The sequence below is a fragment of the Podarcis cretensis genome (assembly GCF_951804945.1).
Source record: "Podarcis cretensis genome assembly, chromosome: 3".
In the NCBI taxonomy this organism is placed as follows: domain Eukaryota; kingdom Metazoa; phylum Chordata; class Lepidosauria; order Squamata; family Lacertidae; genus Podarcis; species Podarcis cretensis.
Genome location: NC_137172.1, coordinates 93,086,296 through 93,102,669, shown reverse-complemented (window position 1 = coordinate 93,102,669; position 16,374 = coordinate 93,086,296). Strand labels below are relative to the sequence as shown.

Genomic DNA, 16,374 nt, shown 5'->3' with positions numbered 1-16,374 from the left:
TTCAGGTTAAGAACGGGCCTGCAGAACAAATTAAGTACTTAACCCGAGGTACCACTGTACTCACTGTCCTGGCCATAAATCTCTTTGGACTGAAGTATGGGACTAACATCTCAGTAGACACGTCTAGGCATTCACTCCATATATTCAAACTGATTTAAGGTCATATTGCGTTTGTTAGCGCAGCGTAGTTGTGCTTTCTGTGCATATTATTGAGAAGCAAGAATATCTATTTTAGTAAAGTGTGTTGCCAGGTCAGCACTTTTAAGATCACCGCTCAGGTCAAAATAAGGACAATAGTACTGGTTTACATGGCTCTGTTTACGAGCTGCAGTCGGCATTTTTCAGTAGCTGACCCAATGCGCTGAAACCATGCAAAACATTGCACCCAAGAGAGGAATGTAAGCGAGGGACTTCACTGGTCCTTCCCTCCAGTACATGAACCACTGAAAAGGACCCAAAGAGCCAATGTATACAGAAGAGCAACTCTCTATGAGTGTGTTATGCATCTTATAACATGAATGTGCCTATGCACTGCTGTACAACCTTTGGAGAAAAGGTTTCCTCTTTAGGAAAGGGAACCTATTCTCTGATGTGACAAATTCAGTCCGCCTTCTTTTCTATAAAGTGAGGGGAACAGCACTACAACATCAGCAACTTTATTTGCCTCAACTATAAGCATGAGTTTGACCAAACTGCAGGAGGCAGTGGAAGACAGGAGTGCCTGGCGTGCTCTGGTCCATGGGGTCACGAAGAGCCGGACACGACTAAACGACTAAACAACAACAAAAAAGCATAAGTAACCACCCAAAGTTCAGGACAGCAGACAATCCGTGGCACTGCCAAGAGATACAGAGGAGGTGAGCGACAACGGAAAGGTGTCAGTGTCATCGCAAAGGGAAGAAGTTAAAAAACATCTCATTGTTGCAGTGGTCCAGATTTGTGTATTTCCTTTCTTCTTCAAAGTGCCACTCATTTCCTTTCAGGGGCAAGGAGCTCTGGTAATAGTGATGGGCAGCGTCTGCAATGAGGCAGGGCTCCTCTGGAGAGATCGGGCAGCAGGAGGAAGGAGCGTGGTTGCTGTTATAATGCAGGTGTGGCTTTCCTTCATACATGCCTTCTCCTCCGAATGTACCTACATTAGATCTGAAGGACTGGTAGCCAACTTTTGCCATCGGGTCCCACTTGGTTGGAGCATGCTGGATGCCTGCATCAACTGCACTTATGGAAGCCAGGGTTTCACAGTGTAGACCCGCCAGGGCTGTCGGAGAGCCACTGCAGTATTTCTCTGCTAATGGGTTTCTTCCCAGGCCCACAGTCTTATTCCAGGTTTGTTGCTCTCTGTATTCAGAATATGCAAATACTGAGGGTTCAGCTGGGCCTCTGTAGCTATATTCTCTGCTTCTGATCTGTTTGCACCTGTCCAGGTATTTGCTGCAGTCTACATCCGGAGTGTGCTCTATTAGATAAGAGGATTTTCTTGAACTGTACCCTTTCGCAAGAGACAAGCAATCGTTCAACACCTGCTCTTGTCCCAAGAAGGTACTTTGTGACATAAGGTCTTCCTGTTTGGAGACTATTAATGGCAAAGTGTCCTGGTTTGGCTTCTCACCTGTCAGGGACTTAAGAGAGAAAAATGCATCATAATATCATGCAGCCAAACAAAAAGCCCTCTTAATTTCTCAGATTGATACTATTGAACTATAAGGCTGCAGCTAAAGGACTTTAGCTGGGTTGTTCAACTCTGTATGTGAAATTCATCCACCTTGTTTTCCCTTTTTGCCCCCTTAAGGTTGCCAGGTCACAAAATAGCAGACTTCTCTTAGCCTGACATGCCTATGCAGGGCCATCCCAGGATATTCTACCGCTTGAGGCAAAGCAGAAAATGGCGTTCCCCCTGCTACTTCCTTCTCTACCCACACTCTTCCACCTCCACCTGAGGGGCCCAGAGGCAGCCCAGGGAAGCCCTGGTGCACTGAAGGTGGTGGGGAAGAAAAAAGGAGTCCAGAGAGGAGCAAATGGAATTGGGGAGGTGGGAGCAGAGGAGACAGGTGACAAATGCAGGAGGTAGCATGCTGTGTGCTCCTCAGAGGCCTGGATCTGTGACCCCTCACAGCTGGCCTCAACCTGCCACCCGAGACAACTGCCTCACCGAGCCTCAGGGGTGGGCCAGTCCTGTTCCTATGTCCTTATGCTTTTCTCTCTTGCAAACCTTATGGTTCTCAATCTTGCAAACAGTGCACAGCTCCTCCTATCTCTTAAGCCAAGGATGGGGAACCTGAGCAAAGTAAGCAGTAGCTCTCCAGATGTTTAGACAAGAATGCCATCAACCCCAGTCAATATCCCCAGTCAGGGATAATGTAATTCAACAACATCTGGAGGGCCACTAGTTCCTCACCCCGTCTTCATCTATGGGAATTTTGCTCCACTTCTACTTGGCCCCTCTTTTATTTAATTTCATGTCTGAATATTTGTTTCCTCAGGCCACTGCCTACTTTGCTCAACTGTCACTTAGTAGCTGGGACAGTTGACCAGTTCTTCTAGCACTCTGTTTTCTCTCCAACCAAACCATGCAGCCCCTTCTCACTTTTAACACAGCTATGTTTATCCAGCGTCACCTCTCTGTTTTATTAGTTCTTCCTTGCCTTCAATCCCTTTCCTTAAGCTTCATTCTCATTTATCTTTCCTTCATCCCCCTCCCCCTTAGTACCTTTCATTCAGTTTCCTTTCCTCTGGGCTCTTCCTTCGTTATCTTCCCTACAGTGGTCCTTGTTCATCCTCTGTGTGAGAGTTTTTAATCCCAGCCAAACTGACAACTCTCCCTTCCCTCACAGAAACTAGACTGAAAATGATTTCCTTCCTTGAACAACTGGATATTCTGAACCGTCGCACAAGTTCAGCTTCACTGCCGCAGGCACAAATAATAGAGACAGGTAGGAGCACCAACCAAATGGGCTCCAGTTCAGGGTTTTGCCAGCCAGCCAAGCCCTCTTACATAATACTCCATTGCATCCCCTCTCCTCCCTCCCCCCACCAGATAGCATTCTCTGGCTAGTGACTGAGAATGCTCAGACCTTTCTGGATATTTTTTCTGAAGGTTTTTGGGGTTTCTGCAAACCTTGGGATTCTCCTAAGCTTGCTGATGCTCCCGCCTCATGTGTGGTTGATGCTGAATCAACACTCACCCCCAAAACATTGCTAATAGAGGGAATGAATCAGTAAATATGATGTAGCATCACCACAAATTCTACAGTGCTGCTCATACAACCGACAGCTCTTCTTCCATGAACTGGAAAATTGCCATGTAGTGATTTTCCAGTTTGCAGAAGAAAGGGGGCGATCTTTTTTTTATGAATTAGTCACTCTGATGTTACACTACTCGTGTGGGTAAATCACTTTCATGAACAGCTGCTTTTGCAAAAGCTGGCTGCCAGTGTATTGTCACAAGTGACCCAGAGATTCCTGGTCTGTTCCTTCTGCTCCAGCAGCTATGCAATGTAACCCAAAGAAACCCAGGGAGCCAAATAGCTCTCTAATCTAAAAAGGATTGCACCCCCTCATCAGAACATATATTTTACAACTGCATAAATCAAAGTTATTTTGCCTGCACGTGAATTGACCTAGATGTATGAAAAGAGACAAACGTTTCACTGCGGCTAGAAACCTGTGTCTGGATTAGGTATGGCCAAGCCTATCAATTTCAGTCTTTCTCAATTTCTCATTTTTCTCATTTTTCACATCTTTCACATCTTCAGTTCTCCACATTTCAAGGCAGTCTGCAAAGGCATAGCGTTTGCCTATATGGTTTGAACAAACACCAGTCATTTACTAAACACTTCTCTTGGGCACAGAACAATGAATATGCTTTGAACACCACAGCTGTAGGATTATAACTGGGGGGAGTTTAATCCTCCACCCCCCCCAAAAAACCCCACATTGGGCCACTGATAAGAGACTTGCGACTATTATTATTATTATTATTCCATATCAGTGGATTTTGATAATTAGTAGTAAATTACTGCTTGCAGAAATAAGACATAGAAAACACGCTTCTGCTGTATGGGGACTTTGTGAAGACATTTTGCTAGTGGCAAATTCTTTAGAGCCCATCCCTTTCTAAGTTGAAAAGTAATGTGACACTCCAAGGAAAATGTTGAAAATCCATCTAATTTTAGCCTGTTCCTTTTTTTTAGGTCATGGAACATACCAGGGTAGTCTCCTTCCTTGTGCATAATTTAGGGGTGATTTCCCCCACTCCCTTTCCTAAGTTGCTCCACATCGGAAGTCAGTATTCTCTCACTGTGGCAGCATTTACTGGTAGATGTCAGAGAGATCACTCAACTTGCTGCAGGTGCATTAAAGTGCAGTAAAATCCCATTGAAATTAACATAAATATAGATCAATGGGACTGAAGTTAGGTAAAATAATTTAAAACCTGCAGGCAACATATCTATATTGATACGGATATCTGTTTGTCAAGGCATTGAAAATGACGCACCATTTTCACAAAACTGAATTCTCATACCCAGCCTGTAGCTGAACATACCTAAGCATGTGTCACTGAAAAGCCAAGTAGGCTTAGTTAGACACTTAGTTACAGTAGGTCAGCCTTCTCCAAGCTGGTGCCCTCCGTATGTTGTTGGAGTCTAGATCCCACAATCAGCATCATCAATGGTCAGGGATGATGGAAGTGGTGGGGTCGCGCCATATCTTTAAAGCACTCTTACACCACCGAAACAGTCGTGGCTGCAGTTTAAGGGTGCTGCCTCCTAGACATACAATTCCCAGCACATGTAACAAACTACAGTTCCCAAGATTCTCCATTCCTGTTAAAAGTTGTCCAAGAGTGATGTGGCGGTGACCACCAAAATCTGGAGGGCCACAGCTTTCCCCACCCCTACTGTATTTCTTCTCTGTTTACCCAATCCCTTCTCTTCCTCCGTTGTTTCTCCAGTGTCTGAATTTAGAGTGTAAGCCCCTTGGGGCAAGGAACTGTCATCATCTGCTCTGTCAAGCACTGTACACATGATGGTCCACAGTTCTCACACTGTTTGTACTCATATAAGGGACGCAGGTGGCGCTGTGGGTTAAAGCCTCAGCGCCTAGGGCTTGCCGATCGAAAGGTCGGCGGTTCGAATCCCTGCGGCGGGGTGCGCTCCCACTGCTCGGTCCCAGCGCCTGCCAACCTAGCAGTTCGAAAGCACCTCTGGGTGCAAGTAGATAAATAGGGACCGCTTACCAGCGGGAAGGTAAACGGCGTTTCCGTGTGCGGCTCTGGCTCTGGCCAGAGCAGCGATGTCACGCTGGCCACGTGACCCGGAAGTGTCTCCGGACAGCGCTGGCCCCTGGCCTCTTAAGTGAGATGGGCGCACAACCCCAGAGTCTGTCAAGACTGGCCCGTACGGGCAGGGGTACCTTTACCTTTACCTTTTAAGACCCCCAAAAATGAAGTACCGTATTTTTCCGTGTATAACATGACCCCATGTATCAGACAATCCCTATTTTTGGGAGCCCTCAACAGTTGTTGAGCTTCTTTTGTAAGTTCGTTGAGCTGTTGAGCAGTTTTTTGACGATCCCCCACTCTGGCTGATGGAACTGGTGCCGTAATATACCACATACTGGCACTCACCAACAACTCTTCCTAAGCCGGGAAGAGCGGGTAAGCAGCCTGCTCTCCAACATTTCCCGAAGCACCAGCCCTCGCTTATTTAGCATATTAACCCGTATATAAGACAATCCTCAATTTATCACCAAAAATTCTGGAAAAAAGGTCTTTTTATACATGGAAAAATACGGTAATAATGAAACCTGAAGTCAGATTGAAAATACAGATATATGCAGGATGCTGGCTTTTATATAACATCGGTCTTGAAAGACCTACATTGGCTCCCAGTACGTTTCCGAGCACAATTCAAAGTGTTGGTGCTGACCTTTAAAGCCCTAAACGGCCTCGGTCCAGTATACCTGAAGGAGCGTCTCCACCCCCATCATTCTGCCCGGACGCTGAGGTCCAGCGCCGAGGGCCTTCTGGCGGTTCCCTCATTGCGAGAAGCAAAGCTACAGGGAACCAGGCAGAGGGCCTTCTCGGTAGTGGCGCCCGCCCTGTGGAACACCCTTCCAGCAGATGTCAAAGCGATAAACAACTACCTGACATTCAGAAGACATCTTAAGGCAGCCCTGTTCAGGGAAGTTTTTAATGTGTGATATTTTATTGTATTTTTGCTTTCTATGGAAGAAGCCCAGAGAGGCCCAGCCAGATGGGCGGGGTATAAATAATAAATTATTATTATTATTATTATTATTTATTATACAGTGGTACCTCGAGTTACAAACGCCTCAGGTTACAAACGCTTCAGGTTACAAACTCTGCTAACCTGAAAGAGTTATCTCGAGTTGAGAACTTTGCCCCAGGATGAGAACGGAAATCGTGTGCCAGTGGCGCAGTGGCAGCAAGAGGCGAAAGCACACCTCTAGTTAAGAACAGTTTCAGGTTAAGAACGGACCTCCAGAACGAATTAAGTTTGTAACTAGAGGTACCACTGTACAGAATAAAACCCAGTATCCCAACATATATCCATATCTTCAACACCTTTCCTGTGTGACCAAGAAACAGGACCCAGGAAAGGGCTATGAAGAGTCACCAGGGGCAGAGAGCCCCCACTCTACCACATGGTATCCCCAAATTACTATTTTCCATATGATTGAATGGTTGCTATTCATTCAGATGAGAGAATAGTACACCACTGCAGTTGGGAGTACACTGCAACAGTGAAGGAGAAACCTGCCTAGAGGCCCTCACTTGACACACTGCACAGCACAGCAGTTCTTGCAGTCCTCGTTACCCTCCTTCAATCCACCTGCCATAATGGCAGACATTTTGCTGGTAGTTAAAAAAAACAAGCATTTACCTCAGCATCTCTGCTCCGTTTAAGTCTCGGAGAACTTGGGGTGTGTGCTTTTTGTATCGATCGTCTTGCTTCGGCTTCCGATTTTGTTTCCGGCCTTGGATGATCGTGAGCCCCCTTTGACTTTATAACAGCAAGTGAAGAAGGCATAGGGGCATAAAACCACAAGGTAGTTTTCAACACAATGCTCGCAAGACAAGGGGTGTAAGATCCAAAATGGCTTGCCTGTCTCGTTGGATGTATAGCATAGCATAGGCTTTCTTCAGGCAACTCATTACATTTTAGATTAAAGTTTCAATTTAAATGGAAGTGGGTTGCCGAATTTGCTGAAATGGCAAAACCATCTCAAAAGATCCATGTATAGAATAGGTTATTCCGCAGGGGAAATCTGGCTTCATAGTCAAAATTGGTGATTTTATCCTGATACTGGTCATTGACTGCAATAAAAAACTTTATACTTGGTCAAAATTAAGAGCATAGTCACCCATAAAGGCACAGGAATGATAATCTGAGTTATCTATTTCTATTTCTATTTTTTACTCCTATTTCCCCCGAAAGGTTATGTGACTGAATTCTGACATAACTTTTTGAAATTCTATATTGGAGGAAAATGCTACCATGATTTCCATGATGATTCCCAAGTGGATGTTTAGTTGTCTTCTACATTCATATACCACGGCTCCTATCAATAGGTCATTTTTGCTTATTTGTGGCTGCAGTGCTCTGCATGTCATGGTGTTGACCTTTAAAGCCCTAAACAACCTCAGCCCTGTGTACCTAAAGGAGCATCTCCACCTCCATTGTTCAGCTTGGACAGTGAGGTCCAGCTCCAAGGGCTTTCTGACAGTTCCTTCATTGTGAAAAGTGAAGTTGCAGGGAACCAGGCAGAGGGCCTTCTCAGAAGTCATGCCCGTGCTATGGAACACCCTCCCGTCAGCTGTCAAGGACATAAACAATTATTTGACCTTCCGTAGATATCTGAAGGCAGCCCTGTACTGTCGTACCTTGGTTTTCAAACAGCTTAATTCTTGAACGTTTTGGCTCCCAAATGCCACAAACCCAGAAGTAACTGTTCTGGTTCATGAACTATTTTTGGAAGCCAAATGTCCGACTGGGCTTCTGCGGTTTTCGATTGGCTGCAGGAGCTTCCAGCAGCCAATCAGAACCTGCACTTTGGTTTTCCAAATGTTTTGGAAGTCGAACGAACTTCTGGAATGGATTGCGTTTGACTTCCAAGGTACGACTGTATTGAAAAGCTTTTAATGTTTGATATTTTGTTATGTTTTCTTATATTCTGCTGGAAGCTGCCCAACAACTGGGGCAACACAGTCAGATGGGTGGGCTACAAAATAATAATAATACTAATAATACTAATAGTGGTTGTTGTTATTTTATTTATTTAAGAGTAAATGCCATTGAACCCAGTGGGACTTACTTCTGAGTACATGTGTAAGTAATGGAATTGTGACATGTGCTATGGACTTGACCATCTGGTTCAAAAAACTGAGGCAGATGTTTTCCTGGATTCAGCTGAGAATGTTCGATGTGCCTACTATTTTCATGTTTCTCTTTCTTAGTTCCTTTGCAGTTGGTATGGTTTAAAATGGTTGTTTTTATGCAATGCTATTTTCCTAGAGGTGTCGGAACTCATCCTGAACACCTCCCTCATTTTCTTAGAATGGCAATGGCACCCACCTAAGAGGTGCTGGAACTGAGTTCCAGAGAGTACCAGCTGGAAAAAGGCTTGTTTTTATGTATAAGCATGGCCAACTAGTTAACTTTTGCGGATCCCCTTACCTGAGGTGTCATACCTCACTAACAATTTAAATACTCTCTTTGGCTCAGTGTGAAATATTTCCTGGTTTGCTCATCTTCTAAGCACAGTTCAGCTATAACAGCAGGCTTGCCTTGAATAAATCAGATACTGTTACCAACCTGAAAAAATATGAATGGTCCTTCATGTCTCCAGAAGTTTGTTACAGGGTATCCACCATGACCTCGGCAGGGAATAAGCTTCAAGGGCCCATAGCAGTTGGGACACGATTTTCCTGAAACAAGTGTACCATTAAATATTTTATTTTGAATGAACTTAGTTTTAAGATTATGTCATGTTAGAAGTTCATTGTGTAGGTTACAATATACTCTTTTCATGTTGGGTTATTGACAACAGATGTCTCTTGTAGCAAAGGTGTAAAGGTAAAGGTAAAGGGACCCCTGACCATTAGGTCCAGTCGTGGCCGACTCTGGGGTTGCGGCGCTCATCTCGCTTTATTGGCCAAGGGAGCTGGCGTACAGCTTCCGGGTTATGTGGCCAGCATGACTAAGCTGCTTCTGGCGAACCAGAGCAGCGCACGGAAACACTGTTTACCTTCCTGCAGGAGTGGTACCTATTTATTTACTTGCACTTTGATGTGCTTTTGAACTGCTAGGTTGGCAGGAGCAGGGACCAAACAATGGACGCTCACCTGCGTTCCAATAAATGCAATGGGACTTGTGTCCAGGTAAAATATCTTTGGAAAGTGAAATGTGCTGTAGGCACAAATGAAACACAAAACCCAAACTTGACTAAGGCTGTGAACCTATGTCCCCTTACCTGGAAGTAAGTCCCATTGAACTCAATGGAACATATTTCTGTGTAGAAATTAGATTGTGCTGTAGGATTCTCAGCTTTGAATTGCAGTATAATATCTTGATCAACCTTACTTACCTCTACTTGAAATAAAGTCCCATTTGATTTTATTGAGATTTTCTGAGTGTGCTTATTACCTTAGACTATAAGCTCTTATGTTATTACACCATCAAAAAAATATACATGTTCACTTAGCCTGAATAATTTTGGTATTCCTCAGTAAAGGACCAATATATGATCCTTATAATTACTGGTAGATATAGATACAATATTATCCTTAGTGTAACTAATTCACTTTCTGTCCCAAACAAATTGCATTCTTTTGGGAAAGTTTTCATTTAGGAGATTGCACGAATATTCTCTCCCCAAAACTTCATCAAATAATTAAGACTTCCAGAAATTAATTTATCTTTTATGAGTGTCACAATCTTTCTTTCATGATTGTCCTAATTTTTGTCCTAATCTTTACCTTCCAAGTACATATTCTATTCTGTACACACCTGCAGATCTGTTTTACTGAATTACACAGGGCTCATGTTCAAGTAAGAATACTCAGGATCAGCTTGTAAACTAGGCTCACTTACTTTAAAGTAAACTCAGTGTACTTTTTTAAAAAAAAATGCACATATATTATATAAGGGGAAAGTGTACTTTTAAAAATGCATCCATTTGTGAAAGAAAATCACTTGCAAAATGTGTTTATTAGGCGAAATGTGAACTGGAAAAAATAGAAAGAGAGAGGGGGGGAAAGGCCATATCCATCCATCCCTACAATTATATATACTTCACGATGTGATACTTCCAACGTGTGGCTGGAGATGTACTAGTCTAATGCAAGTCAGGTTCTGAACCAGGATTACCCAGTAGATGTTTTTTTGTGGCAGTGGAAACCCAAATTGAACTGCAAGAAGTCTAATGTAAGCCCTTTTCAAAGAAGCATACTTACTCTGCTGTTTTTGCCTGGCCTTGTCACATATAGCCGGCCTCAGATACATCTTTCCCCCATCTGAAGTTGAGCAATCATTGCTGCAGACCACGACTCCGAGGCAGGACTTTTTTAAGATGCGCGAATTGTGATTGTTGGTGTTCCTCATTGCCCAGCTACTTAGGTGCCTCTGAGCATTTTTGTCATCAGAGCTATAGATGCATTTTACATAGGAATCTGGCCATTCCTGAAACCAATCTGTTTGTTTCACGTCCTGTAAGGAACCCAAAGAATGTGATGTTTCAAAGCTAGGAAACAAGTCCCCGCCACACGACCTAAATTCAAAGACAATGAATCAAGTCTGCAACACAGAGCTCCCTTATTTGTTTGCATTTATTAAGTCTACTTTACATTTATTGCAGAAACAATTATCTGCTCCCCTCTGCCCTAGCAAATATATTAACCTGGCTGAATATTCTTCTATATTTCATGGTAGATTCCACATGGCTGTGCATGACCCTTATTCATTTACAGTGGTACCTTGTTTCTCAAAAGCCTTGGTTCCGAAAAACCAAAAACCTGGAAGTAAGTGTTACAGTTTCAAGCGTTTTTCAGAGGCCAAACATCCAATGTGGCTGTTGGCTATTGCCTGCACCAATCAGAAGCTGCGCCTTGGTTTTCAAACATTTCAGAAGTCAAACAGACTTCCGGAACGGATTGAGTTTGGCACTTTTGTTTTTGCTATTTACCGGTATTTTGCGTTTTTGTTTTTGATGCTTTTTTGGTTAATTTGTTTTTGTGACTGTGTGGAACCTAGTTCAGCTACTGATTGATTGATTGTGTGACTGCGGAAATGGATAAAAGCCCCCCATCCAAACAATGACTATCATCAGTGCAGGTATGAAAAATATTTATTTTTAATTTTTATCATCTACAATACTGTCTTATTTATTTTATAGTACAGTTCGATTACTGCTTTCATTTTATGGATCAGTGGTCTCAATAGTAAAATTCATGCTAAATTGCTGTTTTAGGGGTTGTTTTTAAAAGTCTGGAACGGATTAATCCATTTTGCATTACTTTCTATTGGAAAACGCACCTTGGTTTTGGAACGCTTTGGTTTTGGAACAGACTTCTGGAACGGATTAAGTTTGAGAACCAAGATACCACTGTAATTAATTTGGAAATATTTCTAAACTGCTCAATGAAACCGCTCTTGAAGAGATGTGCATAATAATACTGTAGACGAAACACTGAAACCCACAAAACTATAAAGAAAACAATTAAACATAAAATAATTATCATGCAAAGACAGACACAGTAAGTGAAACTTTTCAAACGAAGGTAGGTCACTAAATTATATGTCTGGGTAGACTTGCTGAAATTAGAAAAAAGCCTCAGAAGATGTCTAAAATAACATAGGGGGTCTCTGCCTAATGTCAATAAAACTTTATAAACATTCAGGGCTGATGAATGGCTGAAGGTACATATCATTTTAATTAGAACAGCATGGAGGATGATAACTGAGGCAGATAAGGGCTGCATATACACTCTGCCTTGAAAGCATAATTCTTTCCATCAAAGAATTCTGGGCACTGTAGTTTGTCGAGGGTTGCTGGGAATTGTAACTCTGTGAGGAGTAAACTACAGTGCCCAGAATTCTTTGAGGAAAAGAATGTGCTTCGATATCAATTCTTGCTGTTTGGATATGCACATTTGCATAACACTCAACAATTTGTGCCAATGAAGCAAAAGCCTAATTCCAGAACATCAAAGATGTCTCTTGGGACAAAACTGATGGTTTTCCTCCAATAGGAATGTGCTACAGCTGATCATATTCTAAAGGAGAGCAGTCACGCTCTATCTTCAAAGTACTGTAGAGCAGGAGAACCCAGGCAGATACGGAGAGCAACAATGCTTGTTGTTTGCTTGTGGATATTTGCATATTGTTCATGATTTGTGCTGAAGGTTACATATATAACATCAGAGATATCTCTTTGGGACAAATGTGCATTCTTATGAATGGGCTGATCTGATCACATCACAGAGGGGACTGGTCATTCATTCCCCATTCATATCTGAGTGTTTGACTTTTGGAAGATTTTTTTGATAGAAAAAAGAGGGAAAGAAATAGCATGCAAGTTCTGGTGGCTTTTCTCCCTTTCAAGATCACCTGCATAAAAATTACAAATTACTTTTTCAATTTACTTTACCCCAGTACCACTGATGTACTAGAATTATTTTTATACGTGGAATTCTTTTAAAATATTTGTATTGTTTTTATATGTGGAAGTGTTTTCAATTTTTTATGCTTTTCTATTTTATAATTTCATTTTTTTATTGTTGCCACTCAGCCTGGGACCGTATGATAAAGAGTGGGTATGAAATCTAATCAAATAAAGAAATAAATTCAGGGAAAATGATCAAGCACTATATCTGTTCTGGCAACTTTTGGCACAGAAACTCTTAGAAAAATATAGATATCTGTATATTCATTCACGGTACTGTGGCTTGCTAGTGGTTGGATCTCAGATATTGTCAACTATTATCTAACCACAAGTTGACATCATGAAAATTATGGTTTCTGTGACATGGATGGTTGTAAACATGAATGAAACACTCCAGCTTGCATGTGCTACAGCTGATTGGGATCTACCATAAATATGAGAATTTTGCATAGAAACCACAAGATGTCTTTGGAGGCAACACTCATTACTCCCACAGCAAAGATATTGTTTGAACAAAGTCTACTTATAGAGCTAGGATTGTTTTCTATACTAGGCATGATCCAACCAAATCCTATAGGTTTTAGCATCTCAATGGGTTTTTCACTTTCTTCACTCTCCTTAACTTTTTATTTCACAGGACTTAATTTCTTTTCGCATTGGAATGAGTGTGATGCAAAGGCTCTTAACTTTTGCAAAGTCCAGAGGTCCCAGAATTAAGACCCTCACAACGTATTTGTCAATAACACCTATCAAATTCCTGTTGCAACTTCAGCTTAAGTTACCCTGTTAACATTTAGCTCTAATTACAGTCTAATAATGCTATAATATATGTTTTATTTGACAATGTTTAGAAATTGAAGACATATTTTAAAAATATTTCAGTTTTGAGCAGTTATGAGTGCATTTTCATGCGCCTCCATGAGGCTTGCACAATGCCCAGAAGTCCCTGGTGGCATGCAGTCAAAGAAGGTAACATAATATATGTGCCGAATGACCAACCTTTGCTGGGAATCTCATTCAAGCTACCACCAAACCCATTTTGACCAAATGAATTCAACTCAGTTGCAGCCATCCTATAGCAGAACAATCTCCCCACCAAAATCCATTAGGACCTGTTGCTCTTTCATTTTAGGTAACAGGCAAAAATTTGAATCTTCAAAAACTTTTGATGAATCTTTCCTTTTCTAGCCTTTTTGTTTAAAGCACAGTTTGCCATTTGACTGTTTCCAGAAATCATCATTGTTGACAATTGTCATAGAAACATGGGTTTGTTTTTTTTAATTACTGTTGTAATAAGTAAAAGTGGGTGGCATACTGGATGGCATGCAACTACATTTTACTCACTCAGAGTAGACTCATGAAAACTAATTCACACAACTAAGCTAGGGCTATCCATTTCAATGGGTTTACTCTGAGTAAAACTTAGTTGATTACCACCCATGACTTTTAAACATTGAATTGCTGTTGTTTTGCTTCGTTTGTCACATTGAATTTCTTTTTTGAGACGGATATAATCTTTTTTAAAAAAATTCTCAGGTTTTATGATTTTTTTTGTTTCATCACCCTGTTGGCTGTGGATTTTTAAAAATGTACACCACCTGGAGTTACAAATAATTTAGTGGTATGCAAATGACTTAAAGAAATAAATAATATAGTAAAGAAATAAAAACAGTAAGTAATATTGTTATCATCTAGTCCAACTGCCTGAATTTGCAGCTGTCCCACACAGGGATTGAACTTGCAACCTTGGCATTATCAGCACCATGCTAAAACCAACTGAGCTATCCAGGCTGAGCTAATGCTGCTGAACTTCTGACTTGAGTTTCAAGAGTTTTCAACTGCAAGGGAATTATAAAGCACAATGGCAGCAAAGAGGTATTATCTGTTGTGCATACACTGATGGAATTATGCAAATGAATGATCAAGTAAGCAAATCAATAATATATTATAATATAATGACAGAATATGATGGTTTTTAGAGTAGCTGCAATTTCTACAATACTCTTGGAATTCTATATACCTACCTTGGGGAGCTTGATGTCATTGATGTCCCAGCTGACCATTTCACCACTTTGAGAACCCAAGGCTTCCTGTTCCATGCTGACATCCTCTGCAGCTCTCAGCATTTCAAAATCCCTTCCCTAGACTCAGCAACAGCAGTCTCTACTGCCAGCCTTTGAAGCTGACTGTCTGGCAGCCACTCGACTCGCAAGTGTTTAGAACCAGGAAGCTGTTTCCTGAAGCCAAATGATAGGCTGCTCAAGCACCATTAAAGATAAAAATCTGTATTCTTTTGCTAGAAAAACTTGTTCCATCCAAAGTTTTGCAAGCGGCAACAATAATGGAAAGTATAGCTTCGAGACAAGAGTGTGGCCTTCTGGAGATGTCTGTACCAGAGCTAGAGCAAAGCCCCCCCCCCCAATGCAACTCCTTGTTCTCATTCTGAAATTTATGGAGCCAAAGCACACCTGTTTCGTTCTAGTTAAACTTTCACATTGTAGTCAAGAGAAAGACACTATGACACTATAAAAGGACACTTGTTGTTCTTCTCTGTGCTAGAAATATACCGTAAGAATTTAAACAACAGAAAATACAGTTATTTACTCATTCCCTCTGGGTGGAAGAAAATGTTTCAAATGCTGGGATGTTTCACAGCCTGGCCTCAATGTCCCAAAAGAAAATTGTGACAAAGCCTACAGTCCTGACCCCATTTACCTGGAGATAAGCCCCACTGAGTTCAATATGATTGTTGTTATTATTACTCATTGATTTATTAATGATATTCTATGCAATCATTCCAAAGCAATTTGCATATAAGATTATTACAAAGAGTTAAAAACACAAATACAGCAAATATAAAGGTAAAGGGACCCCTGACCATTAGGTCCAGTCGTGACCTACTCTGGCATTGCGGCACTCATCTTGCTTTATTGGCCAGGGGAGCCGGCGTACAGCTTCCGGGTCATGTGGCCAGTATGACTAAGCTGATTCTGGCAAACCAGAGCAGCGCACGGAAATGCCGTTTACCTTCCCGCAGGAGTGGTACCTATTTATCTACATGCACTTTGACGTGCTTTCAAACTGCTAGGTTGGCAGGAGCAGGGACTGAGCAATGAGAGCTCACTCCATCACGGGGATTTGAACCACCGACCTTCTGATTGGCAAGTCCTAGGCTCAGTGGTTTAGACCACAGCGCCACCCATGTCCCGTACAGCAAATATACTTAAGACTAAAAACCTAACATGTAGAAACTCGTGGTAAAGTCCCGTTTACCCAGCTGGGAAAAACCTGTCGGAACGACAACAAAAAAGTCTTCAGTTGCTTCAGGAAAGTTCAGATAATGGGCATCTGTCGTATCGTGATGGGAATGCTATTCCACAGAACAATGGCAGCCACAGTAAAAGCCCTGAGCGGCTTTGAATCTTTTAGGGAAAACTGTCCTGCATATTGCAGCAATCTACTGGGTGCGTGAGAGACAGGGCAATAACTTGGTCCCAAGCTGTAAAAGGCCTGCAATATTAGTCCCAAAATATTCAACTTGGCTTGGTAGGAGAGTGGCAGCCCAGGTGAATCCTGCAAGCAGGGTGTTATATGCTGGTGGTAGTAAGCTCACTGTATGTTCTGCACCAGCTGTAGCCTTCAGACCAACAGCAAGGGTAGCCCTACACAGGGTGCATTGTGGTAATCCAA

The 16,374-nt window shown here is 42.0% G+C and overlaps 1 protein-coding gene across 1 annotated transcript; it reads right to left on the bottom strand.

Annotated features, from left to right (window-relative positions):
• Positions 1-636: 636 nt before the first annotated feature.
• Positions 637-15,312, bottom strand: GCM1 (glial cells missing transcription factor 1). Its single transcript, XM_079970525.1, has 5 exons — positions 14,709-15,312; positions 10,478-10,730; positions 8,838-8,950; positions 6,906-7,025; positions 637-1,619 (listed from the first exon to the last, which is right to left on the bottom strand). The coding sequence occupies exons 1-5, from the start codon at positions 14,808-14,810 to the stop codon at positions 885-887; spliced, it is 1,323 nt and encodes a 440-aa protein (XP_079826651.1). The 5' UTR covers positions 14,811-15,312; the 3' UTR covers positions 637-884.
• Between the last annotated feature and the right edge of the window lie 1,062 nt (positions 15,313-16,374).